This window comes from Mesoplodon densirostris, chromosome 19 (genome assembly GCF_025265405.1).
Source record: "Mesoplodon densirostris isolate mMesDen1 chromosome 19, mMesDen1 primary haplotype, whole genome shotgun sequence".
NCBI lineage: Eukaryota > Metazoa > Chordata > Mammalia > Artiodactyla > Ziphiidae > Mesoplodon > Mesoplodon densirostris.
Window position 1 is genome coordinate 61,856,282 of NC_082679.1, and position 25,922 is coordinate 61,882,203.

Consider the following 25,922-nt stretch of genomic DNA (forward strand, 5'->3'; position numbering starts at 1 on the left):
GGAGGGACCCTCCCCGGAACTGCGTCGGCCAGGCTGCCCCATTTAGCTGAGGGGAGTGAGGACAGGCCTGTATCTGGCTGCTCAGAGCCACTAGGAAAAGCCCTCCACCTCACAGCTGTTGGCCCCCAGGAGACCTTCTGAGAACACAGACTTAGGCAGCCCAGGGGACACACAGTAACATCCATCCTGGGAAGACAGGTTCACCTCTGAGTACGAGGACAGCCACTGACAGGAGATGAGCGTTTTCAAAACGAGCCCTTTAAGAGCGTTTATCAGAGTAGTTTTTTGAGGAGGGGAAGTATTTCATTAGGGCCTTTCATCCAGGGCATTCAAGGTCTAGCAAAGAGCTTCCAATCTCCAGCAAAATCACAAAACCGAAAAACTACGGGCATTAGCAGCGAAGCAGACCCACACAGGGGGTTCCAAGAAAGGAAGACGGTTCCCCGAGAAAACACACCCCACCTGCAAGAGCCGGTATCTCCCAGTCCCCTACGCAGCACCTACAGCCCAGCCTCGCCCATGGTCAGGACCTGGCATCATTTAATGATGCTGATCCGCTGTTTCCTCACCTGAAATCCAGGGGTGAGGACAGCTGTCCTGCTTACCTGACCCTGCAGCCAGAATCTATAAAGAAATCCATGAAGTTAAACCATCATAAAGAAACACCACGTTTCACTATCCTCCCAAACATGTCTAGCAAAACGCTTATGGGAGGAGATGGAAGAAACACGCACAGCCCCTGGCGGGGCTCGGAGGCCTCCACACGGCAGCCGCCTGACCAGAACTTGTAATGAACACTGGTGCTACCATGTGGGGTTTTGGTGGCCAAGACTTACCTTGAAACTGAGGTTTGACCTCCCAGGAGCAGGAAGCAAAGCCACCGAACACGTGGCCGTCATGGTCCTCGAGCAGCACCACGCAGGGCCCCCCATGTGTGATGCGCCCACAGAGCTGGGCGAAGCTGTGCCCGTGGAGTTCGGATGAGAACAGCAGGCGCCAGCGATGCTGCTGCTCCCTGGGCAGGTGGGAGTTGATGTAGATGACGGACAGGACATCCAGGATGCTCGCAAACTCCCGCTCCTGGTCGACTTGGCGCTCAGGGACCAGGGTGGCCAGATCGAGGGACGAGCACAGGAGGAGAAAGCCTTGGTGGATGACCACGCTCAGAAACGTGGCCACGTGGGGGGCCCTGAACACCCAGTCCTCAATCGTGGCTCGGTCACAGTCCAGCCGCTGAGGCCCCAGAAGCTTCTCACCGCCTAGGGGAGGAGAAAACAGTATTAGTGGGTGATGACATCACCTTTTATCTACTTACCTAAACCTGCTCTGTCCAGCGGAAGAGCCACGCATCGAGATGCACAGTAAGTGTAAAATGCACACCCCATTTCAAAGGCTTGGCGTGAAAAAGAAAAAGAACGTAAAATATCTCATTTTTTTTTTACATTGATTGCCCATGTTAAAGTATACTTTGGACATATTCTTTTTTGTTTTTTTTGCGGTACGCGGGCCTCTCACTGTTGTGGCCTCTCCCGTTGCAGAGCACAGGCTCCGGACGCACAGGCTCAGCGGCCATGGCTCATGGGCCCAGCTGCTCCGCGGCATGTGGGATCTTCCCGGACCGGGGCACGAACCCATGTCCCCTGCGTCGGCAGGCTGACTCTCAACCACTGCGCCACCAGGGAAGCCCTGGACATATTCTTAAAATTAATTTTGCTTGTTTCTTTTTGGTATTTCCATGTGGTTACTGAAATATGTAAAATTTCGTATGTGGTTGGCTTTGGAGTTCACATTCTGTCTCTGTCGGACAGTGCTCATCTAAACAATTCAACATCGACACTCTTATCTTTTCTCTCTGCTCCAAGCTGCATTTCAGAGACACAGGAGACAGCTACACCCTCACCCCAGGGCCCCAAGACTCCCCAGCAATCCCTCCTGAGAGGGCTACACCAAAAGCCACTAGTCCTAACAAAATCATTTGGAAAGGATTTAAAAAGTGTGCTGTCCTCCAGCTACGGCAGGGTAGTGGTCGGTTACTTCCTGGGCACCCCTCTAGTTTATCTGGGGAGCACGGATTTCATTAACTACAAATTATACTTAATTGTTTCCGACCAGCACCCATCCTTCTGATTTCCATCTCTTACCTACTAAGAACAGAGGTGACATGGAGGTGATACCAAAAGACAAGCTATCAGTACTTCATTCATATATATATATATGTGTATATATATATATATATATATATGTGTATATATGTGTGTATATATGTGTATATATGTGTATATATGTATATATATGTGTGTGTATGTGTATATATGTGTATATGTGTGTGTATGTATGTGTATATATGTGTATATACATGTGTCTATATATATAACAGTATTATACAGTATACTGTCATTATTCTTTCCAAGTTCCAAATACCTCACTTAATTTTTCAAACTGTGTTTCAAAATCCAGCTTTATAATAAAACAGTAACACTTTTATAAAACGAATCTACTTTGCAGAGAGATTCACCACAAGGTATTTTTAAATCCCAAGTAAATTTAATTATATACTGTTTCTCAGCCAACAATAGCAGAATATATATTCTTCTCAAGTGTACCTGGAATATTCTCCAGAACAGACCATACGTTAGGCCATAAAACATGCCTCAATAAATTGAAAAGAACTGAAATCATGTAATGTATGTTCTTCAACCACAATGTAATGAAATTACCAATCAGTAACAAGGCAATTTGGGAATTTCACAAACACGTACAAATTAAAGAATATACCTCTAAACGACCAACAGGCCAAAGAAGAAATCACGAGGGAAGTTAGAAAATACTGAGATAGGGACTTTCCTGGTGGCACAGTGGCTAAGACTCCACGCTCCCAATGCAGGGGACACGGGTTCGATCCCTGGTCAGGGAACTAGATCCCACATGCATGCCACAACTAAGAGTGCACATGCCACAACTAAGGAGCCGGCGAGCTGCAACTAAGGAGCCCACCTGCCACAACTAAGACCCGGAACGACCACATAAATAAATAAATAAATAAATAAGTTTTTTAAAAGAAAGAAAGAAAAAACTGAGATGAATGAAAACAAAAACACAATATACCAAAACTTATGGGCTTCAGCTAAAGCAGTGCTTAGAGGGAAATTTATAGTCATAAATGCCTATATGAAAAAGAAGAGAGATCTCAAATCAATAACCTAAACTTCTAACTTGAGAAATGAAAAAAAGAAAATCAAACTAGCGATCAGAATCAAGATGGTCAGTAGTAGGACGTGGAACTCACCTCTTCCCACAAAAACATCAAGAATACATCTATGAATGCAATAATGCTCTCAGAAAACTAGCAGAAGACCTCAAACACCTCAAAGGACAAGAAAGATCTCCAAGCAACTGGGCAGGACAAAGGAAAAAAACAATAGAGGAAGTGGGACGAGACCTGTGCCCCTGCGGGGGTGGAGCTGAAGGAGAGGAGAGGTTCCCACACCCAGGGAAGCCTCACCGGTGGGGAGATCAGCCGGGACAGAAAGGGAGCTTCAGAGGCTTGGAGGAGAGCACAGCAACCAGTTAGTGGCAGGCAGGACAGAGAGATACCTACACGGATGGTTGTGCCACCGCCCTGTTTGCCCCAGCCTGAGATGCGCGTCTGCTGGTTTGGGTGGGGGCTGGGTGCTGTAACACGGGGTTTAGAGGACAGACCCAGGGAGAGGACTGCTGTTGGCTGTGCGGAGACAGCCTGAAGGGGCTGGAGCGTGGGGCGCAGCAACCAGGAGTGTTTGCGGAAGAACCCGGGGCCGCCACAGAAGCGAAGCGCCATTGTTAAGCACCATGCCAAGGTAGAGGCGGGGCTGCCATCGCGGCCCCTTTCCCCACCCGCCGGCACCTGCCTATGCAGGCTCCAGGACAGGATCCTGCCCAGGCAGGTCACACACCCTGGCCACCCCGGTCCCCTCCTGCCTGGGCAGGCTCATGTGCCCCAGCCACTGCCCTGGTGCCCCCAGAAGCAGACACCAGTGGGTTTCCCGTATGCAGAGCTGGGGCTGAAATCACAGCTGAGGCCCACAGACCGTGTGACTTAGGAAGCAGAGCTGAAATCTCTCCCCACGGCTGCGTGAACCTTGGATTTATACCTCCATGGCCGACTTTGTAAATTCAGTGCCTGTGGAACATCCAGACAGACAACTGGTGCTCCCGCAGCTGGGACGGGTCTGGCATTAGCAGTTCTGGGCTTTGTGGGCACGTACACGCATGGGTTGGGCTGGGCCAGGGTCTGAGCTGCATCCATAAGCTCCCACAGTGGGTCCAGGTATGTAACTACTGCAGTCCTGGGACCTGACTTCAGTGGATCTGCGCTGGTGGCCTTGTGAAAACAAAGCCTGAGAGGCACCAGGGCTGACTGCCAGCACACCCACAGTTGAGGTGGGGCTGAGGGCAGTGCCAACAACAGTGTACTTTGTGAGTCCACACAGCAGGTGAAAGGTGACACACTCACAGGTGAACAGCTCCAGCAGAGTAATACTCAGCGGCTCCTCTCCCAGTGGGAGCGCTCCAATCCTGCCTATTCTTGCAGTGCAGATCAGAAATGCAGCTAAGAAACAGAGCTGGGGGCTTCTACACCAACAACTAGAGAGCAGACCCTGCCCTGGACAGGGCAGTGATAACCACAGAGGGAAAAGGAGTCCCCACTCACTGTCCAGTGCAGGCTCTGGTCACTGCAACACCAGTCGCACCTCCTATCAAAGGGATAACAGCCAGCACACACTGAGGAAAGCGGCAGCAGGCATCCCTACTAAAAACAGCCCTTGCACCAAAAAAATATTAAACCCATGCAGGCTACACAGGGACACTCCCACATAAAAATAGCCCTCCAAGACTACAGTAGATAATTGTTTCTCCTAAACTCATAGAGCAAGAGAAATATAAGTAAAATGAAGAAGGAGAGGGACCACTCCCAATTAATATATCGAGAGAATTCCCCTAAAAGAACAAACAATGCAACAGGCCTCTTCAGTCTAATAGATACCAAGTTCAAAAAGGAGATAATGAAAATACTGAAGGAATTAAGAAGGGCTGTCGATAGAAATGCAGATTACTGTAAAAAGGAACTCGAAACTATAATGAGGAGTCAAGAAACATTAGAAGGTTCATTTGCTGAGATGAAAGCAGAACCAAAGGCTATGAATAGCAGAATAAATAATGCAGAAGAACGAATAAGTGATCTGGAAGATAGAGTAAAGGAAATCACCCAATCAGGACGTCAGACAGAAAGCCAAGTGAAAAAAATGAAGCAATATAAGAGACCTATGGGCGAATACAAAGCCTGCCAATCTACACATAATAGGGATCCCAGAAGGAGAAGAAAGAGAAAAGGAGACTGAAAATGTATTTGAAGAAATTATGGCTTAAAACTTCCCAAAGCTAAAAAAAGGAAACAGATATCCAGATACAGGAAACACAGAGGGTCCTGAACAAAATAAACCCAAGAAGACCTACACCAAGACATTATAATAAAAATGTCAAAAGTTAAACATAAAAAGAGGATTCTAAAGGCAGCAAGAGAAAAACACAGAGTTAATGACAAGGGAACCCCCATAAGGCTATCAGCTGATTTCTCTACAGAAACATTGCAGGCCAGAAGGGAACAGCAAGATATATTCAAAGTCCTGAAAGGGAAATATCTGCAACCTAGAACACTCTACCTGGCAAGATTATCATTTAGAATAGAAGGAGAAAGAAAGAATTTCTCAGACAAGCAAAAACTAAAAAAATACAGCAATACTAAACCTATCCTAAAAGAAATATTGAAAGGTCTTCTCTAAACAGAAAAGTAGTAAGAATCTATAAGAAAGAGAAAATCACAATTATTTTTCTAGAATGTGTTTGAGCCTACGTGACTACCAGTCTAAAGCAAGTAGATAAAGGAAGGGGTTAACATACTTGAAAAACAGGGCAACCACAAATCAAAAACATACAACAGATTCACAAAAATCAAAAAGAAAAAACTATAAGCAAAATACAAAAGAAAAGCATCAAACCACAAAAGGAAAAACAAAAAGGGACAAAAGAATATAAAATCAACAGGAAAACAAGGTTTAAAATGGCAATAAATATATATCTATCAATAATTACCTTAATGTCAATGGACTAAATGCTCCCATCAAAAGACACTGAGTGGCAGATTGGATAAAAAACAAGAGTCTACAATATGCTGCCTACAAGAGACCCACTTTAGGGCAAAGGACACATGTGTATTAAAAGTGAGGGGATGGAGAAAGATACTGCAGGCAAACGGAAATGAAAAGAAAGCAGGGGTTACAATACTCATATCAGACAAAAAAGACTTTAAAACAAAGGTTATAAAGAAAGATAAGGAAGGACACTATATAATAATAAAAGGATCAATACAAGGAGAGGATATTACATTTGTCAACATATATGCACCCAATATAGGAGCTCCCACATACAGAAAACAAACAGACATAAAGGAAGAAACTGACAGGAATATAGTAATAGTAGGAGACTTTAACACCACACTCACATCAATGAACAGATCTTTGAGACAGAAAATCATTAAGGCAACAGAGGTCCCAAATCATACATTAGAACAGTTAGACTTAATTGATATCTTCAGGACATTACATCTAAAAAAAAATACATTATTTTCAAGTGCACACAGAACATTTTCTAAGATTGACCACACACTTGGGCACAAAACAAGCCTCAACAAATTTAAGAGTATAGAAATTATTTCAAGCATCTTTTCTGACCACAACAGCATGAAACTAAAACTCAACCACAGAAAAGAAACGAGAAAAAAACAATTACATAGAGACTAAACGTGCTACTAAAAAAACAATGGGTCAGGCTTCCCTGGTGGCGCAGTGGTTAAGAATGTGCCTGCCAATGCAGGGGACACACGGGTTTGAGCCCTGGTCCAGGAAGATCCCACATGCTGCAGAGCAGCTAAGCCCATGCACCACAACTACTGAGCCCACGTGCCACAACTGAAGCCCACGAGCCTAGAGCCCTGCTCCAAAACAAGAGAAGCCACCATAATGAAAAGCCCGTGCACTGCAACAAAGAGTAGCCCCCACTCACGACAACTAGAGAAAGCCCACATGCAACAACGAAGACCCAATGCAGCCAAAAATAAAAATAATTAAAAAAAGAAAACGCAATGGGTCAATGATGAAATCAAAGAAGAAATTAAAAACTACCTTGAGCAAGTGACAATGAAAACACAACCATACAAGAACTATGGGATGTAGCAAAAGCAGTTCTTAGAGGGTAGTTCATAGTGATACAGGCCTTCTTTAAGAAACAAATATCTTGGGACTTCCCTGGTGGTGCAGTGGTTGGGAGTCTGCCTACCAATGCAGGGGACACGGGTTCAAGCCCTGGTCCGGGAGGATCCCACATGCCGCAGAGCAACTAAGCCCGTGTACCACAACTACAGAGCCTGTGCACTAGAGCCCGTGAGCCACAACTACTGAGCCTGTGTGCCACAACTATTGAAGCCCGCGTGCCTAGAGCCTGTGCTCCGCAACAAAGAGAAGCCACTGCAATGAGAAACCTGCGCACTGCAACAAAGAGTAGCCCCTGCTCGCCGCAACTAGAGAAAGCCCGCGCACAGCAACGAAAACCCAGCATAGCCAAAACTAACTAAATAAATATATTTTTAAAAAAAGAAACAAATATCTCAAATAAACAACCTAAAACACTACCTAAAAAAATTAGAGGGCCTCCCTGGTGGCGCAGTGGTTAAGAGTCCGCCTGCCGATGCAGGGGATACGGGTTCGTGCCCCGGTCTGGGAGGATCCCATATGCCGCGGAGCGGCTGGGCCCGTGAGCCATGGCCGCTGGGCCTGCGCATCCGGAGCCTGTGCTCCGCAACGGGAGAGGCCACAACAGTGAGAGGCCCACATACCGCAAAAAGAAAAAAAAAAAAAAAAAAATTAGAAAAAGAACAAACAAAACCTAAAGGAAAAGATAATAAAGCAAAGGAAACATAATAAAGATCAGAAACGAAATAAATAAAAGAGAGATTAAAAAACAAACCAAAAAATCAATAAAACCATAGTTTTATTTAAAATGAAGAGCTGTTTCTTTGAAAGGGTAAACAAAATTGACAAACCTTTGGCCAGGCTCACCAAAAAGAAAAGAGAGAAGACCCAAATAAACAAAATAAGAAATGAAATAAACAAAATAAGAAATGAAATAAACAAAATAAGAAATGAAAGGAGAAATCACAACAGATACCACAGAAATACAAAAAACCATGAGTGAATACTATGAACAATTATATGCTAACAAATTTGACAACCTCCAAGAAATGGACAACTTTCTAGAAACATACAGCCCACCAAAACTGAATCATGAAGAAAGAGACAACTTAAACAGACCAATCACTAGAAAAGAAATCAAATCTGTTAAAAAAACAAACAAACAGCAAACAAAACAAAACCTGCCTAAAATAAGATTCCAGGACCATATGGCTTCACAGGCAAATTCTATCAAACATACAAAGAAGAACTTATACCGATCTTTCGCAAATTCTTCCAAAACACTGAAGAGGAAGGAACACTCCCAAAGACATTCTATGAAGACACCGTCACCCTGATACCAAACGCAGACAAAGACACTAACAAAAAAGATAATTACAGGCCAATATCTTTGATGAATATAGATGCAAAAATTCTCAACGAATTATTAGCAAACCGAATCCAACAACACATTAAAAAAGTCATACAGGGCTTCCCTGGTGGCACAGTGGTTGAGAGTCCGCCTGCCGATGCAGGGGACATGGGTTCGTGCCACGGTCCGGGAGGATCCCACATGCCGCAGGGCGGCTGGGCCCGTGAGCCATGGCCACTGAGCCTGCATGTCCGGAGCCTGTGCTCCGCAACAGGAGAGGCCACAAGAGTGAGAGGCCCGCATACCGCAAAAAAAAAAAAAAAAAAAAAAAAGACACATGTACCCCAGTGTTCATTGCAGCACTATTTACAATAGCCAGGACATGGAAACAACCTAAATGTCCATTGACAGATGAATGGATAAAGGAGATGTGGCAGATATATATGGAATATTACTCAGCCATAAAAAAGAATGAAATAATGCCATTTGCAGCAACATGGAGGGACCTAGAGATTATCATACTAAGAAAGGTAAGTCAGAAAGAGAAAGACAAATACTATATATCACTTACATGTGGAATCTAAAATATGACACATATCTATGAAACAAAAACAGACTCACAGACATAGAGAATAGACTTGTGGTTGCCAAGGGTGAGGTAGGGGAGGGGAGGGAAGGATTGGGAGTTTGGGATTAGCAGATACAAACTGGTATATATAGGATGGATAAACAACAAGGTCCTACTGTATGGCACAGGCAACTATATTTAATATCCTGTGACAAACCATAATGGAAATGAATAATAATATAGGGACTTCCCTGGTGGTCCAGTGGTTAAGAATCCATCTTGCAATGCAGGGGACTCTGGTTCAATCCCTGGTCAGGGAACTAAGAACCCACATGCCGTGGGGCAACTAAGCCCACGCGCCACACCTACTGCGCCCATGCTCCACAACTAGAGAGAAGCCCGCACACTGCAATGAAAGATCCTGCATGCTGCAACTAAGACCTGATGCAGTCAAAAATAAATAAATATATTTTTTTAAAAGAGTAAGAATGTATATATTCATATATATAAACTGAGTCACTTTGCTGTACAGCAGAAATTGACACAACATTGTAAATCAACTATACTTCAATAAATTTTTTTTTAAAAAAAAGGAAAGAAAAACAAACTAAATCTAAAAGAAGCAGAAGAAAGAAATAAAAGACTTGGATGAAGATAAATGAAATAGAGATTAGACAACAGAGAAAACCCATAAAACCACAAGTTGGCTCTTTGAAAATAACAAAAAGTGAACAAACCATTAGCTAGACTGACCAAGAAAAAAGGAGAAGAATCAAATGGCTAACATCAGAAATGAAAGTGGGGACATCACTACTGACCCTGCAGAAATAAGGATTATAAGGATATACTATGAACGACTGCCCACGATTAAATAATCTAAATAATCCTCCAAAGTTGGAAGACTCACATTTGCTGGTTTCAAAACTTTAGTACGAGCCTACAGTAATGGAGATGGCGTGATACCACTCTACAAGGCCAAAGTGTAAGGACTGAGGAAGGGCACTTGCCTTGAAGCTTCATCTCAGAGCACAGCTGAGCAGCCAGCACCTGCACCCTGGACAGGGAGCCTGGGGCTTGCTTCTGAGTCCAGCCTCTCAGCTCCTGTCTGTAGTTTAGCACGTGTGCCACAGAGCCAACCAGATCCTCTGTAAACTTGAAGACCGCAATTTTACCATTAATCGCATTTCCATTGTGACCTATGACCTACATCATATCAACATGGGGAAGGGTGTCTCATCTCTTTAAGGCCAACTGTGATGGACCACAATCTGAAACAGATGATGTAACTTGGGTAATTACTCATTTTTCTAATGATACCTTTGGCTTGTCTAGATTGCCAGTGCCTTTTTGTCCAGGAGTTCTGACCTCAACTAGTGACATGGTCTAGGTACCACCCCCGCTCCGGGTGGACTTGTGCACAATGCCTCCATCAGCTGCTTAATCGTCCTAGGTCCCCCACCAAAGGAAACCAAGGCTGCCTGGGATGGCTGCAAAGGGCCTGGTGGCCTCTTACCTTTTGGACCTCTCTTGCTTTCACTGGACCTTCTGTGGCAGAAATCATTTTCAGGATCACGAGACTTTTCTCCTCAGCATTTCCTTTCAACAGGTGGGACATGGACACTGTGAACTGCTCCCGGGAGATGCGCTCACTGGGCCCCTTGGTCTTCCCAGTCACGTCCACCCTCCACATGCCCTCAAACAGTCTGGTGACCATCTCTGGGGGAAGAGCTTCCCCCACATGGCTCTGCGGGGACAGGTAGGTGAAAAGGTCAGACGGGGTGCCAGTCAAATGAGGCAGGATGATGGAAAAATAGCTAAGGGAGAAAGACCAACCACTGCTACCAGCACATAACCTTCCTAGATCCCCAAATGCACCATCTCTCCCCACCTAAGGGCATCATGACACCCCAGGACTCACACACCTAACGCGTCCTGGCTTGTGGCTCATCTTGGCCATCAGACTCTTCCATCATCTGTTCCCATCCTGCCCTCCAGACTTCCCAGTCTCCCCAGACTGGCCGTGTCATTCCTGCCTCTGGCCATCGTCTGCTCTTCACTCTGCTCACAACATCTGCTCAATTCTAGATTCTAGTAGCTGTCATTTGCATGTCTAAATTTATTTCCATATGGAACATACGGTCTGTGTAGGGCTAAATTGGTGTCCTCTATATTATGGACTTCCAAATATATTAGCTAGCTTTATCAATCCAAGTTCTTTGTGCTCAGTATGCACTGGAAAGGGGGGGTGGAAAGGATAAATTGGGAGATTGGGAGTGACATATACATACTACCATATATAAAATAGATAACTAATAAGGTCCTACTGTATAGCACAGGGAACTACTCAAAACTCTGTAATGACCTATATGGGAATAGAAGCTAAAAAAGAGTAGATATATGTATATGTATAACTGAGTCACTTTGCTGTATAGCAGAAACTAACACAACACTATAAATCAACTACACTCCAATAAAAATTTTAAAAAATTTTAACAATCTAGTTCTTGGGACTTCCCTGGCGGTCCAGTGGTTAAGACTCCACACTGCCAATGGAGAGGGCATGGGTTCCATCTCTGGTCAGGGAACTAAGATCCTACATGCCATGCAGCACGGCCAAAAGATTAAAAAAAAAAAAATCTAGTTTTTAATTGTCTTGCCAGTAACATTCTGTAAATATCCTTTTCTCTTTGACTCCAACATCAAATCTGATTTGGTCCAGGGATCACAAATACAGGGGGAGAGAAGGCAAACCATGAACTGAATCAGTGGGGTCTGAAAACTGAACTCTCCTGTAACAACTTCCCGCGTCTACACAGTGACAACATCGATATTCTGCATTTCTTATAAAGCAGTTTCCCACCCTCATTGCTCAAAAAGAGTATTCCTATTTCTGTCGGTGTTTCCAAAGTTCTACTGGAAGAGAAACCTCTAATTCGTTCCCAAAGGAACCTTTCTTTGGTTGCCAAGGTTTTCTGACCAACTTTTCACCCTATTTATCTTTTTTTTTTTTTTTTTTGCTGCGTTGGGTCTTCGTTGCTGTGCGTGGGCTTTCTCTAGTTGTGGCGAGCGGGGGCTACTCTTCGTTGCGGTGCGCGGGCTTCTCATTGCGGTGGCTTCTCTTGTGGAGCACAGGCTCTAGGCACGCAGGCTTCAGTAGTTGTGGTGTGCAGGCTCAGTAGTTGTGGCTCACGAGCTGTAGAACGCAGGCTCAGTAGTTGTGGTGCATGGGCTTAGCTGCTCTGCGGCATGTGGGATCTTCCCGGACCAGGGCTCAAACCCGTGTCCCCTGCACTGGCAGGAGGATTCTGAACCACTGAGCCACCAGGGAAGCCCCACCCTATTTTTCTTGATAAACACGTGTGAACATTGTCACCAACTCAGCAGTTAAGTCCCTAAGTGGCCTGTCTTGTTCTGTCTGCTCCAGCTTAGTGGGCGACCCAGCAGACTGGGGTGCTTTTGGTCTAGTGGAGACACACACACACACACACACACACACACAAAGCTGTGACCCCAGTCCTCCCTGGCCAGAGCCAGGCGTGGCTAAGAGCCCCATGGAACGGGGCCAAAAATGGGTAAATGGGCAGTTCTCACGTGTTGTCAGGTGAACCTTGACTCTGAAACTTCGTTATTTTGTTAGGAAAACCACACAATTCCTAGGACGTCAAACATTTACGAATCCTAAAGGCCAAGGTGGACTTGAAACTTTGCAGTTATTGGACCCACAAATACAGCAAAGGGCAGCCTGTCACTCTCGTCTGGAGGGAAACCAGGGACAGTGGTTCAAGAGACAGCAAGAGGCCAGTCCCTCTAGTCGACCTCAAGTGGGAAAAGACCCAAAACACTGTGAAACAAAGGCTGAGCAGAGCAGCTGCAACACTGACCGCAGAACCCACAAAGCTGAAAATAGGTACTATCTGTCCCTTTCTAGAAAAAACATGCCCCCGTGTTCCCACACCTGTCTCACAGGAACAGACAGCCGATTCTGGCCTGACCCCTCTCCAAACTAAACATGAACTTCTGACTGTTCCTCTTGCCTTCAGTGCCTGCAGAGAGAAGGATCCGGGCGAGGTACTGGGGCCAAGTTTCTCTGACGACAGAGCATCAAACAATCTGTCAATCTCGGCCTGCTCCTCAGGACGAAACCGCGAGGAGAAACTCTGCCCTGGGTGGCTCCCGTTATTCCCCATCTGTCCTGGTAGCTGGCAGGATTCTCTGCAGAAGGAAAGTTCACACCCAGTTAGGAGGGAAATCAAAATGTAATAATCATAGAAAATAAACATCAATAATTATATGGTGAAGGTAATCAATATTGACCTACTTGGAAAATGCAGCTACAACACATTAGAGCTATGTAATGTTGTTTCAGTGTGGTAGAAATTAATGGTCGACACAAATAAAGTGGGAAAACCCAATTCTAATTCTTCTGACTGCCTGAGGCCTGCTCATAATTGCCAACCAACAGTCGATTTCTTTTTTTTTTTTTTTTTTTTTTTGTGGTACGCGGGCCTCTCACCGTTGTGGCCTCTCCCGTTGCGGAGCACAGGCTCCGGATGTGCAGGCTCAGCAGCCATGGCTCACGGGCCTAGCTGCTCCACGGCATGTGGGATCTTCCCGGACTGGGACACGAACCCGCATCCCCTGCATCGGCAGGCGGACTCTCAACCACTGCGCCACCAGGGAAGCCCATCAGCCAATTTCTTTATTCAAAAACATTTTCTAAGCTAATGTAACTAAAATGTAGAAGAATCAGGATTTCAATCTAAATATTCATTTTTTAAAAGTCTGAGTTGAAAAAATAATCTATAAGGCTGGATGATCATACATATTTAAATAAAATCAACACCCTGCAAATATCACCTACAGAGCAGATGTGCTATTAGACATATTTTTCCCTTTGTGATCCTGGCTCCACCTGGCTGGCTGTATGGTCTTGGGCAAACGACCAAAACTCTCTGTGCCCCAGTTTCCTCGTTTGTAAAATGGGAATAATCACAGCCCAACCTCAGACGGCTGTGATCATGGTTGGCCAAAGCTGTGAGATCAGGACTTCCCTGGTGGCACAGTGGTTAAGAATCTGCCTGCCAATACAGGGGACACAGGTTCGAGCCCTGGTACGGGAAGATCCCACATGCTGCCGAGCAACTAAGACCATGCGCCACAACTACTGAGCCTGCGCTCTAGAGCCCATGAGCCACAACTACTGAGCCCACGTGCCACAACTGATGAAGCCCGTGCACCTAGAGCCCATGCTCCACAAAAAGAGAAGCCACCACAATGAGAAGCCCGCACACCACAACGAACAGTAGCCCCCACCCGCCGCTACTGGAGAAAGCCCGCATGCAGTGACGAAGACCCAATGCAGCCAAAAATAAATAAATAAAATTAATTTATTAAAAAATAAATAAGTAAATAACATACAAAGGAATTCCCATAATGTTATCAGCTGATTTTTCAGCAGAAACTCTGCAGGCCAGAAGGGAGTGGCAGGATATACTTAAAGTGATGAAAGAGAAAAACCTACAACCAAGATTACCCAGCAAGGATCTCATTCAGATTCAAGGTAGAAATCAAAAGCTTTTCAGACAAGCAAAAGCTAAGAGAATCCAGCACCACCAAACCAGCTTTACAACAAGTGCTAAAAAAACTTCTCTGGGGGGAAACACAAGAGAAGAAAAAGATCTATGAAAACAAACCCAAAACAATTAAGAAAATGGTCATAGGAACATACATATCAATAATAACCTTGAGTGTAAATGGATTAAATGCCCCAACCAAAAGATACAGACTGGCTGAATGGATACAAAAACAAGACCCAAATATATGCTGTCTACAAGAGAACCACTTCAGACTTAGCGACACATACAGACTGAAGGTGAAGGGATGGAAAAGGATATTCCTTGCAAATGGAAATCAAAAGAAAGCTGGAGAAGCAATACTCATATCCAATAAAATAGACTTTAAAATAAAGATGGTTGGGCTTCCCTGGTGGCGCAGTGGTTGAGAGCCCGCCTGCCGATGCAGGGGACACGGGTTCGTGCCCCAGTCTGGGAAGATCCCACATGCCGCGGAGCGGCTGGGCCCGTGAGCCATGGCTGCTGAGCCTGCGCGTCCGGAGCCTGTGCTCCGCCACGGGAGAAGCCGCAACAGTGAGAGGCCCGCGTACCGCAAAAAAAAAAAAAAAAAAAAAAGATGGTTACAAGAGGTAAGGAGGGACACTACATAATGATCAAAGGATCAATCCAAGAAGATATAACAATTATAAATGTTTATGCACCCAACACAGGAGCACCTCAATACATAAGGCAAATGCTAACAACCATGAAAGCAGAAATCAACAGTAACACAATAATAGTAGGGGACTTTAACACACCATTTACACCAATGGACAGATCATCCAAACAGAAAATAAATACAGAAACACAAGCTTTAAATGACACAACAGACCAGTTAGATTTAACTGATATTTATAGAACATTCTACCCAAAAGTGGCAGAATACACTTTCTTCTCAAGTGCACATGGAACATTCTCCAGGATAGATCACATCTTGGGTCACAAATCAAGCCTCAGAAAATTTAAGAAAGCTGAAATCATATCAAGCATCTTTCCTGACCACAACACTATGAGACTGGAAATCAATTACAAGAAAAAAAACTGTAAAAAAACACAAATACATGGAGACTAAACAGTGCGCTACTAAATAACCAAGAGATCACTGAAGAAATCATAGAAGGAATTAAAAAATATATAGAAACAAATGACAATGAAAACATGACGACCCAAAACCTATGGACATAGCAAAACCAGTTCTAAGAGGGAAGTCTATAGCAATTCAATCTCACCTCAAGAAACAAGAAAAATCTCAAATAAACAATCTAACCCTACACGTAAAACAACTAAAGAAATAAGAACAAAGAAAACCCAAAGTCAGTAGAAGGAAAGAAATGATAAAAATCAGAGGAGAAATAAATGAAATAGAAACAAACAAAACAATAGCAAAGATCAATAAAACTAAAAGCTGGTTCTCTGAGAAGGTAAACAAAATTGATAAACCCTTAGCCAGACTCATCAAGAAAAAAAGGGAGAGGACGCAAATCAATAAAATTAGAAATGAAAAAGGAGAAATCACAATTGATACTGCACAAATACAAAGGATTATAAGAGATTACTACAAAGAACTATATGCCAATAAAATGGACAACCACAAAGAAATGGACAAATTCTTAGAAAGGTACAATTTTCCAAGACTGAACCAGGAAGAATTAGAAAATATATCCTAAAAAAATAAATATTTTTGATAAAAAATATACCTATCACAAGAAATGAAATTTTAACTGTAATTAAAAATCTTCCACCAGGGCCTCCCTGGTGGTGCAAGTGGTTGAGAGTCCGCCTGCCGATGCAGGGGATACGGGTTCGTGCCCCGGTCTGGGAGGATCCCATATGCCGCGGAGCGGCTGGGCCCATGAGCCATGGCCGCTGAGCCTGCGCGTCCGGAGCCTGTGCTCCGCAACGGGGGAGGCCACAACAGTGAGAGGCCCGCATACCGCAAAAAAAAAAAAAAAAAAAAAAAAAAAAAAATCTTCCACCAAACAAAGGTCCAGGACCAGATGGCTTCAGAGGCAAATTCTATCAAACATTTAGAGTAGAGTTAACACCTATCCTTCTCAAACTCTTCCAAAACATTGCGGAGGGAGAAACAGTCCCAAATTCATTCTATGAAGCCACCTTCACCCTGACACCAAAACTAGGAAAAGATATCACAAAAAAAGAAAATTAGAGACCAGTATCACTAATGAATATAGATGCAAAAATCCTGAACAAAATACTAGCAAACAGAATCCAACAGCACATTAAAAGGATCATAAACTATGATTAAGTGGGATTTATCCCAGAGATGCAAAGATTCTTCAATATACGCAAATCAATCAATGTGATACACCACATTAACAAATTAAGGAATAAAAACCATATGATAATCTCAACAGATGCAGAAAAGGTTTTGGACAAAATTCAACACCCATTTATGATAAAAACTCTCCAGAAAATGGGCATGGGGGAACCTACCTCAACATAATAAAGGCCATATATGACAGACCCACAGCAAACATCATACTCAATGGTGAGAAACTGAAAGCATTTCCTCTAAGATCAGGAAAAAGACAAGGATGTCCACTCTCTCCACTCTTATTCAACATAGTTTTGGAAGTCCTAGCCACGGCAATCAGAGAAGAAAAAGAAATAAAAGGAATACAAATTGGAAAAGAAGAAGTAAGACTGTCACTCTTTGCAGAGGACATGATACTATACACAGAAAATCCTAAAGATGCCACCAGAAAACTACTAGAAATAATCAATGAATTTGGTAAGGTTGCAAGATACAAAATTAATGCACAGAAATCTCTGGCATTCCTATACACCAACAACGAATAATCAGAAAGAGAAATTAAGGAAACAATCCCATTTACCATCTCAACAAAAATAAAATACCTCGGAATAAACTTGCCTAAAGAGGTGAAAGATTTGTACTCAGAAAACTATAAAACACTGATGAAAGAAATCAAAGATGACACAAACAGGGCTTCCCTAGTGGCACAGTGGTTCAGAGTCCGCCTGTCGATGCAGGGGACACGGGTTCGTGCCCTGGTCCGGGAAGATCCCACATGCCGTGGAGCGGCTGGCCCCGTGAGCCATGGCTGCTGAGCCTGTGCGTCCGGAGCCTGTGCTCCACAATGGGAGAGGCCACAACAGTGAGAGGCCCGCGTACTGCAAAAAAAAAAAAAAAAAAAAAAAAAAAATGACACAAACAGATGGAGAAATATACCATGTTCTTGGATTGAAAGAATCAATATTGTGAAAATGACTATACTACCCAAAGCAATCTACAGATTCAATGCAATCCTTATCAAACTACCAATGTAGAATGCCACTACAATTTGTATGGAAACAAAAAAGACCCCGAATAGCCAAAGCAATATTGAGAAAGAAAGAGTTGGAAGGATCAGGCTCCCCGACTTCAAACTATACCACAAAGCTACAGTAATCAAGACAGTATGGTACTGGCACAAAAACAGAAATATAGATCAATGGTACAGGACAGAATGCCCAGAGATAAACCCACACACATATGGGCACCTAATTTATGAAAAAGGAGGCAAGAACATACAATGTAGAAAAGACAGCCTCTTCAATAAGTGGTGCAGGGAAAATTGGACAGTTACATGTAAAATAATGAAATACACTCCCTACCACCATACACAAAAATAAACTCCAAATGAATTAAAGACCTAAATGTAAGGCCAGACACTATAAAACTCTTAGAGGGGGCCTCCCTGGTGGCGCAGTGGTTGAGAGTCCGCCTGCCGATGCAGGGGATACGGGTTCGTGCCCCGGTCTGGGAGGATCCCATATGCCGCGGAGCGGCTGGGCCCGTGAGCCATGGCCGCTGGGCCTGCGCATCCGGAGCCTGTGCTCCGCAACGGGAGAGGCCACAACAGTGAGAGGCCCGCATACCGCAAAAAAAAAAAAAATAAAATAAAATAAACTCTTAGAGGAAAACACAGGAAAAACACTCTTTTGACATAAACCACAGCAAGATCATTTTTGACCCACCTCCTAGAGAAACAGAAATAAAAACAAAAATAAACAAATGGGACTTAATTAAACTTAAAAGCTTTTACACAGCAAAGGAAACCATAAACAAGACAAAAAGACAACTCTCAGAATGGGAGAAAATATTTGCAAATGAAACAACAGACAAAGGATTAATCTCCAAATATACAAACAGCTCATGGAGCTCAATATCAAAAAAACAAACAATCCAATTAAAAAATGAACGGAAGACCTAAAAAGACATTTCACCAAGGAAGACATACAGATGGCCAAGAGGCACATGAAAAGATGCTCAACATCACTAATTATTAGAGAAATGCAAATCAAAACTACAATGAGGTATCACCTCACGCCAGTCAGAATGGCTATTAACAAAAAATTTAGAAACAATAAATGCTGGAAAAGGTTTGGTGAAAAGGGAACCCTCCTGCACTGTCGGTGGGAACGTAAATTGATACAACCACTATGGAAAACAGTATGGAGGTTCCTTAAAAAACTAAAAATCGAACTACCATATGACCCAGCAATCCCACTACTGGGCATATATCCTGAGAAAACCATGATTCAAAAAGAGACATGTACCACAATGCTCACTGCAGCACTATTTGTAACAGCCAGGACATGGAAGCAACCTAAGTATCCATCGACAGATGAATGGATAAAGAAGATGTGGCACATAGATACAATGCAATATTACTCAGACATAAAAAGAAACGAAATTGAGATATTTGTAGTGAGGTGGATGGACCTAAAGTCTGTCATAGAGTGAAGTAAGTCAGAAAGAGAAAAACAAACACTATATTCTAACGTGTATATATGGAATCTAAAAAAAAAAAAAAAGGTACTGATGAACCTAGTTGCATGGCAGGAATAAAGAGGTAGACATAGAGAATGGACTTGAGGACACAGGGTGGGAGAGGGAAGCTGGGGCAAAGTGAGAGTAGCATTGACATATTTACACTACTGAATGTAAAATAGTTAGCTAGTGGGAAACAGCAGCAAAGCATAGGGAGATCAGCTCGGTGCTGTGTGATGACCTAGAGGGGTGAGATAGGGAGGGTGGGAGGGAGGCTCAAGAGGGAGGGGATATGGGGACATGTGTATGCATATGGCTGATTCGCTTTGGTGTACAACAGAAACTAACATAGTATTGTAAAGCGATTATACTCCAATAAAGATCTATTTATAAAAACAAAAGATAAAAAAAAATAAAGGAAACTCCAGGTACCAAAAAAAAAAAAAAAAGTGAACAATTCAGTGGCACTTGGGACATTCACCACATTGTGAGACCACCACCTTTATCTTGTTCTAAAACATTTCCATCACCCCAAAAGACAGCCCACACCCACTAGCGGTTATTCCACATCCCCGATCCCTCAGCCCCTGGCAACCACTAAAGCGCTTTGTCTGTGGATTTGCCTATTTCGAACATTTCACGTAAATGAAATCATTCAGTACACAGTCTTTGGGGTCTGGCTTTTTTCACTCAGCATGTTTTAAAATTGCATCTGCATGGTAGCATGATCAGTGCTTCATTCCTTTTTATGGCTGAATAATATTTATGGTATATGGAGATACCGTCTTTGGTTTATCCATTCATCTGCTGATGGACATTTGGGCTGTTTCTATCCTTTGGGTGTTGTGAACAGTGCTGCTGTGAACATATGTGTACATGTACTTGTTTGAGTCCCTGCTTTCAAATTTGGGGGCAGCAGGTACTACACCTAGGAATGGAATTGCTGGGTTGCATAATCTGATGTCCACTTTTTGAGGAATTGCCAAACTATTTTCTGTTTTTATATTCCCAGCAGCAAAGCATGAGGCTTCCAATTTCTCCATATCCTCTCTGACATTCTTGCTATTTTTCCATCTTTTTAATCCAGCCATTCTGGCAGGGGTGCCCATCTGCCCCAAACAGGAAGCCTCCAGCAGAGGGCTCCATGGCCGGGAGCTGTAGCGCACTTGCCAAGGCTGCTGGAAACGGGTGCTTGTGCAGCCCAGTTTGGGGCTATCACTCACGGGCCACCTGATCTAAATGGTTCCAATTCTCAAGTTTTTCAGCAGTGTAAGAGCCAAGAAGGAAAACTTCTGGCCCTGGGCTCGAGGTCCAGCCTGCGTGAGGCTTTCTTCATGTCTAAGATACAGCGAGTGGTACCACCTGGTGCCTGGTCCCCTCCAGGGGGCACAGCCCAAGCGGCCGTGCCAAGGCAGTCCCGTCCTGTTTGTCAACTTTTCTAAGAGCCCCAAGAAACAACCTGATCACGTAGGACTTGATGAGGAGACGAGCCATCATCATTTGATTTTTAAATACCTGCCATTTCCGGAAGAGAGCAGGAAAGACTGCCAAGCAAAGGCAGAAAGAAGGTACGAACATCGCTGACGCTGCAGTTAATTCAATATATTCTGCCAACTGCAAAGCCGTGCTCTTAGTATTAAGTGTCTGAAAGCAACGCCTAAGAGAAGTCACAATAGAAAATAGGTCGATGCCCCCTAGCTAAAGACAAGTGGAGTACGCGTGTGGTCAGAGTCGCATTTCCAACCCAAGGCAGCGAGGAGGCATGGGGTCTCGGTGAGAGCGTGAAGGGGAATGCTTTCTTGGAAAGTTCAGAGAACGGGTTGGTGCCATTCAGTGACTGGGTAGCTTAATCCTTTTCATCGAGGATGCAGGAGGAACAGAGGAGGGCTAGGGTAATCATTAAGAAGGATGCTGCCCTGTTGTGTTGACCAGAAAGCAGGCTGCAGGTTATTCTGGAACCCTGCACAGTGACCTGATTTGTCTACACAGCATGATTTTGCTTTCACTTGGTTCCACCCCAGCTTTACTTCCATTAGTGATAAATCACGATAGCTTTAGTCAAAAGTATTTGTAGATTCATACCCTTCCAACCACGGAAATTCAAGATTCTCTCAAAATCTGTGTTAATTTATCAAGTCCCCAAAAGACCTGTCACACAACTCTCCCTGCGTCCCTACATTGTTATCCTGCTGAAAGCCTGGAAATGGTACATGAATTTAAAGGTACCCTAGTGAAATCTGTTTCGTTCTCAGAGTCTTCCTAGCAAAGATCACCACGTTTTTTCACTTCATCTAGAAAACCTTAAGGTTTGTGACATGAGAAGGCCCCTGACTCACCTAAACTCTGGAAGAGATGACGGCCTTTTGAACACCTGGGGGGAAAGGTTTTTGAGATGTCAGCACAGCTTCATATCAGAGCTGGGCCCTCCAGGCCGGCTGACAGCCGTGCCCACCCAGGTGGGCTCCCAAGGCCAACCTGGCGGATGCGTGTGGTCCCCTCGGAACGTCAGACACCAGTCTCTGCGGACAGTTCCCTCCTGCCCGTTGTCTGGCTCAGAGGACCCTCATGTCCACCTCTGCACCCCTCACCATCTACTCAGCCTCAGGTTCCAAGACTACCCGGCCTTCTTGACTTTCCCAGAACCGACTGCTGCCTTAACTGACGTGGACTCAGGTCCCTCCTGACTCACTCTGCTTGCGCTGCACCCACACCTGCATGCCTGACTCAGCCACCGTAGAATCTGAATGCCATTAAAGAGACCGCCGCACGGCCACCTGGCCAGCACCTGAGCCAGCCTGGCACACGCAGGCATGCGGACGTGCCAGTCCAACGGCTGTGTTGTTCCCCGCCCACCCCTCGGGTGCACGGCCTGTTCTCTTACCACCTCGTGAGGTCCCATGTGCTAACTCCAGGAGGGCGGCCTTGCCTGGGTCCCTCACGTTCGGGCCCCACGGGACTCACTCCCAGACCCCAGGCACTCAGGGCCCCTTGGATCAGTGCCACTCACTCCACCACCCGTGACCAGTCCCCTGCCCACCTCTGTACCCCATGGCCCACCAGGCCTGGGCCACCAGGGAGAGGTGACAGCAAGGACGGGGGCTCCATCTAAATGACGCACCTCAAACTCCCCACATCCTGGGAAAACATCCTTCCTTAGCACCCTGGCCTTCCTGACATCAGCACATGCACCTAATTCCTTCAACAGATAACAAACTCAGTGTCTCCTAGGCCAGGCCCCGTCAGAGGGAGAGCAGACAGAAGCCTCAGAAAGGCCCAGGGCCTGCAGGAGCGGCCCGTCCAGCAAATGCTGCGGGGATCGGCAGGGATGGGGCGAGAGTGGAAAATGTCCCAAAGGACACGTTCTGGCTGGGTTTCCCGGCACCCACAGGTGGTTCACCCAGGAAGCAGGGCAGTGCACACAAAGGTGCAGCGTGAAACCGACATCGTCCAGGCGAGGTCTGGTGTGCGGAGGGGGCCAGAGGGGGCTACAGAGCAAGGTGGCCTCGTCTGCCTCTACCCAGCCCCTCCCTTGCAGCCCATCCCAGCCCCCTCCTCTGTCCACCGGAAACAGGCTCCTCCACTGTCGTCTGGCAACAGCAGCCTGGCCTCCTCAGGGTCCAAATGCCTGCGAAAAAGGACCAGAGCTGGGCGAGGCGCCCACAGGGAGGACCGGAGGGCAGAAGCGCACAGGCGTGCGGTAGGCTCAGGGCGGCACCTGGAAGAGATGCCAGGGAAGGCCCAGAAGCAGGGCGGCTGGCAACACTGTTTTTTCTTCTAGGAGGGAGAACTGCTACACCCTGAAGCAGGAGCCACAGGCCTGGGGTCAACAAAAGGTGCAAGGAAGGGAAGCCTCTCAGACCACACCCCCGGCCCCTGGCCCACCATGCTCGGCGTCCGCAGGGCACTGCTAAGAGGACACGTCTTCAGACAGCTCCAAGGACACCCCGCTCCTGTTAAAGAGCTCCACAAGGCAGCATGAAGTAATGGCAGTGGTACAGCGTCCCCAAGTTCATCCAGCCTAGACTCCATCATTTTATCAGGCCTGAAATCTCTTTAATCAAATTTGGGAAGGAACTGAAGGCCTTTGATGCATCCTTACTTCTCCCCAGATGCATATTCCTGAACTTTCTCTCAGTCCCTGGCAATGGTTTTCTCACGGGACTGTCCTGGGTGCACCTCGATATGTGCCACAGGCTTTTTTTTTTTCCGGGCAAGCTGTGCATAAAACCCAACGCTGGCCTGAGTCTCCTGCAGGTTTACGTATATCACGTTCTCTTTCAAGAGGACGCGCCTCAGTGTTCCTTTAAGATTGCTAACCCCAGTGGTTCTCAACTGGGGGCAGTTTTGTCTGCCGGGGGACAGCTGGCATTGTCGTCTGGTTGTCACAACCAGGGAGAGGGGTGCTGCTGGCATCTAGTGGATAACAACCAGGGGTGCCGCTAAATACCCTACAACGCACAGGACAGCCCCCCCTGAACAAAGAAGTCCCTGGCCCCAAATGTCAGTAGGACTGAGAATGAGAAACTGGCTTCCAAAGATGCAGGGCCGTGGGGCAGAGTGGGAGGGTGGGCACTGAAGTGCGCTGGTATCCAGATGGTGTAAGCAAAGACGCACACATCCGAGTTCAAGCTCTGACTCTGGTCGGTGTTACGACTGAGGGCAAGTTATGAAGCCGTTTCCAACCCTAGTAGAACAGGGAAAGTGCCACCAGCCCTGTAATGAGGGGGAAAGGATTAAATGAGGCAGCATAGGGCATTTATCAATAATTCGGTTTTCTGGAGGCCAGAGGAGGAGACACATGAGCCCAAGGCAGCAGAAGGTTTCTTGCCTTGGAACAAGACAAACAGCCCAGCTTGCAAGGAACAAACTCCCCAGGGCTAGGGAGGGAGCCAGGAGCTGTTTTTCTGCAGAATGGGCCGCAGTTACTGCTGGCATCCTAGCATGGCTCAGGCACCTCTTTTCAGAGCCTCTCTGAGGACTCCTGTCCTCGAGGGACACCCTGGACTCTCCACCTCCAAGGGGCCACTGTCCTGGGAGCAGCAATCTGGCCCTCAGTACGCCCCTTCTGGGAAGACTCCCAGCCCCTCATCTGCTTCAAGCTTTGTTTACATCCCAGAATCGGCAGCCCTTCTGCGAAGGGTCAGCTTGAGCCTGGGCCAGCCGCCAGCTGTGCAGAGTCCCTGCTAGCCAGAAGGTGACCTGTCCCGCTCCTGCCCTATGCTGGCTTCCCTCCCTCCAGGGAGCCCCGGTGGCTCATCTGCAGGGTGCCAGCCTAGGAGCACTTCTCTCCCCTCTGCCCTGAATTTAGCCATCACTTCCACTCTCCGGGGACAAAGTGAGTAGGCTGTGGTCATTAGAGAGACCGCCCCAGCCCGGCACACACTCCAGTACAGCCCCCTGCCTCGCCTCCTCCCGCCGATGCTCCCCAGTTCCTCCTGCGTCTCTACAGCTCTCTCTCGCTCTCCCTTCTGACAGCGGGCCTCCACCCTGAGAACCCTCGGGTAAGAATCTGCCGGAACCCTCTGATCTCAACCACACGGGAAGCAGAATGTGAGGAGTGATTCTGTGCTCCAACTGACCACGCGGGGAGACTTCCTCCCTCGGAGCTGTCCCCCCACCACTCCCCACCCCGCCGCAGGGCAGAGAGGCACGGGCTGCCAGGGAGGGGCAGGGCCCAGCTCCACTCTGGCACCATTCGCTCCCAGGACCAGGGTCATCGCCCCCACCCCTAAGCTGGCCAGGATGCCCCCTCCAGGCCTCCTGACCAACGACCTTCCCCCTCCCACACCCCCACCCTTCCGCTCACCGAGACCCTCGCCCTCCGCCCCAGAGCCGACCTGACCTGCCGTTCCGGTTGCAGTCCACAGGTGTTCCTCTAGAGCAGCCCACCCCGTTGCCAGGCGACGGCGCTGACGGACAGCTATCTGCCCCAATCGCAGAAGCTGAAGTCTAGGGGGCGGAGCCTTATAAAGAATTCAGCCAATGGATATGCACCTCATGGGGAGCGGGCCGGCGCAGGAGGGTGAGGGCGGGGCCGTGGGCGGGGCCGGCCGCAGGAAGGAAGGAGGTGGGATTCCTGGGGCGCCGCAGTGGGAGGAGCTGGAAAAGACGCTGGAGGCGGAACTGCTAAAGAGAGTGGCTGAGGGTTCAGGGGAGGAGCCAGGGAGGAGCACCTGGGGAGGGAGGGGTTGTCTGGCCTCGGGTAAAGTACGCTGGGCTTTGGGAGCACAGGGTGTGGCCGGGATGAGGACGGAGCTGGGAGAGAGGAAAGCGGGCCTAAGGGAGACCCAGCGAGAGACGAGAGAGGCAGGTA

The 25,922-nt window shown here is 46.4% G+C and overlaps 1 protein-coding gene across 6 annotated transcripts in view; it reads right to left on the minus strand.

Moving 5' to 3' along the window:
• Positions 1-25,502, minus strand: part of MEAK7 (MTOR associated protein, eak-7 homolog) — a 34,489-nt gene extending 8,987 nt beyond the window's left edge. Inside the window, exons 1-5 of one of the 6 annotated variants that reach the window (XM_060085138.1) lie at positions 25,452-25,502; positions 13,237-13,414; positions 10,716-10,946; positions 10,210-10,354; positions 837-1,259 (exon numbers count right to left, since the gene is read on the minus strand). In XM_060085138.1, the coding sequence (XP_059941121.1) occupies positions 837-1,259; positions 10,210-10,354; positions 10,716-10,946; positions 13,237-13,389 (952 nt within the window). In that variant the 5' untranslated portion in view covers positions 13,390-13,414; positions 25,452-25,502. Of the gene's footprint in view, positions 1-836; positions 1,260-10,209; positions 10,355-10,715; positions 10,947-13,157; positions 13,415-21,945; positions 21,979-23,491; positions 23,575-25,415 lie in introns of those variants that run through there. The other 5 variants (XM_060085142.1, XM_060085140.1, XM_060085141.1 and 2 more) reach the window with 5 other exon arrangements.
• Positions 25,503-25,922: the final 420 nt, after the last annotated feature.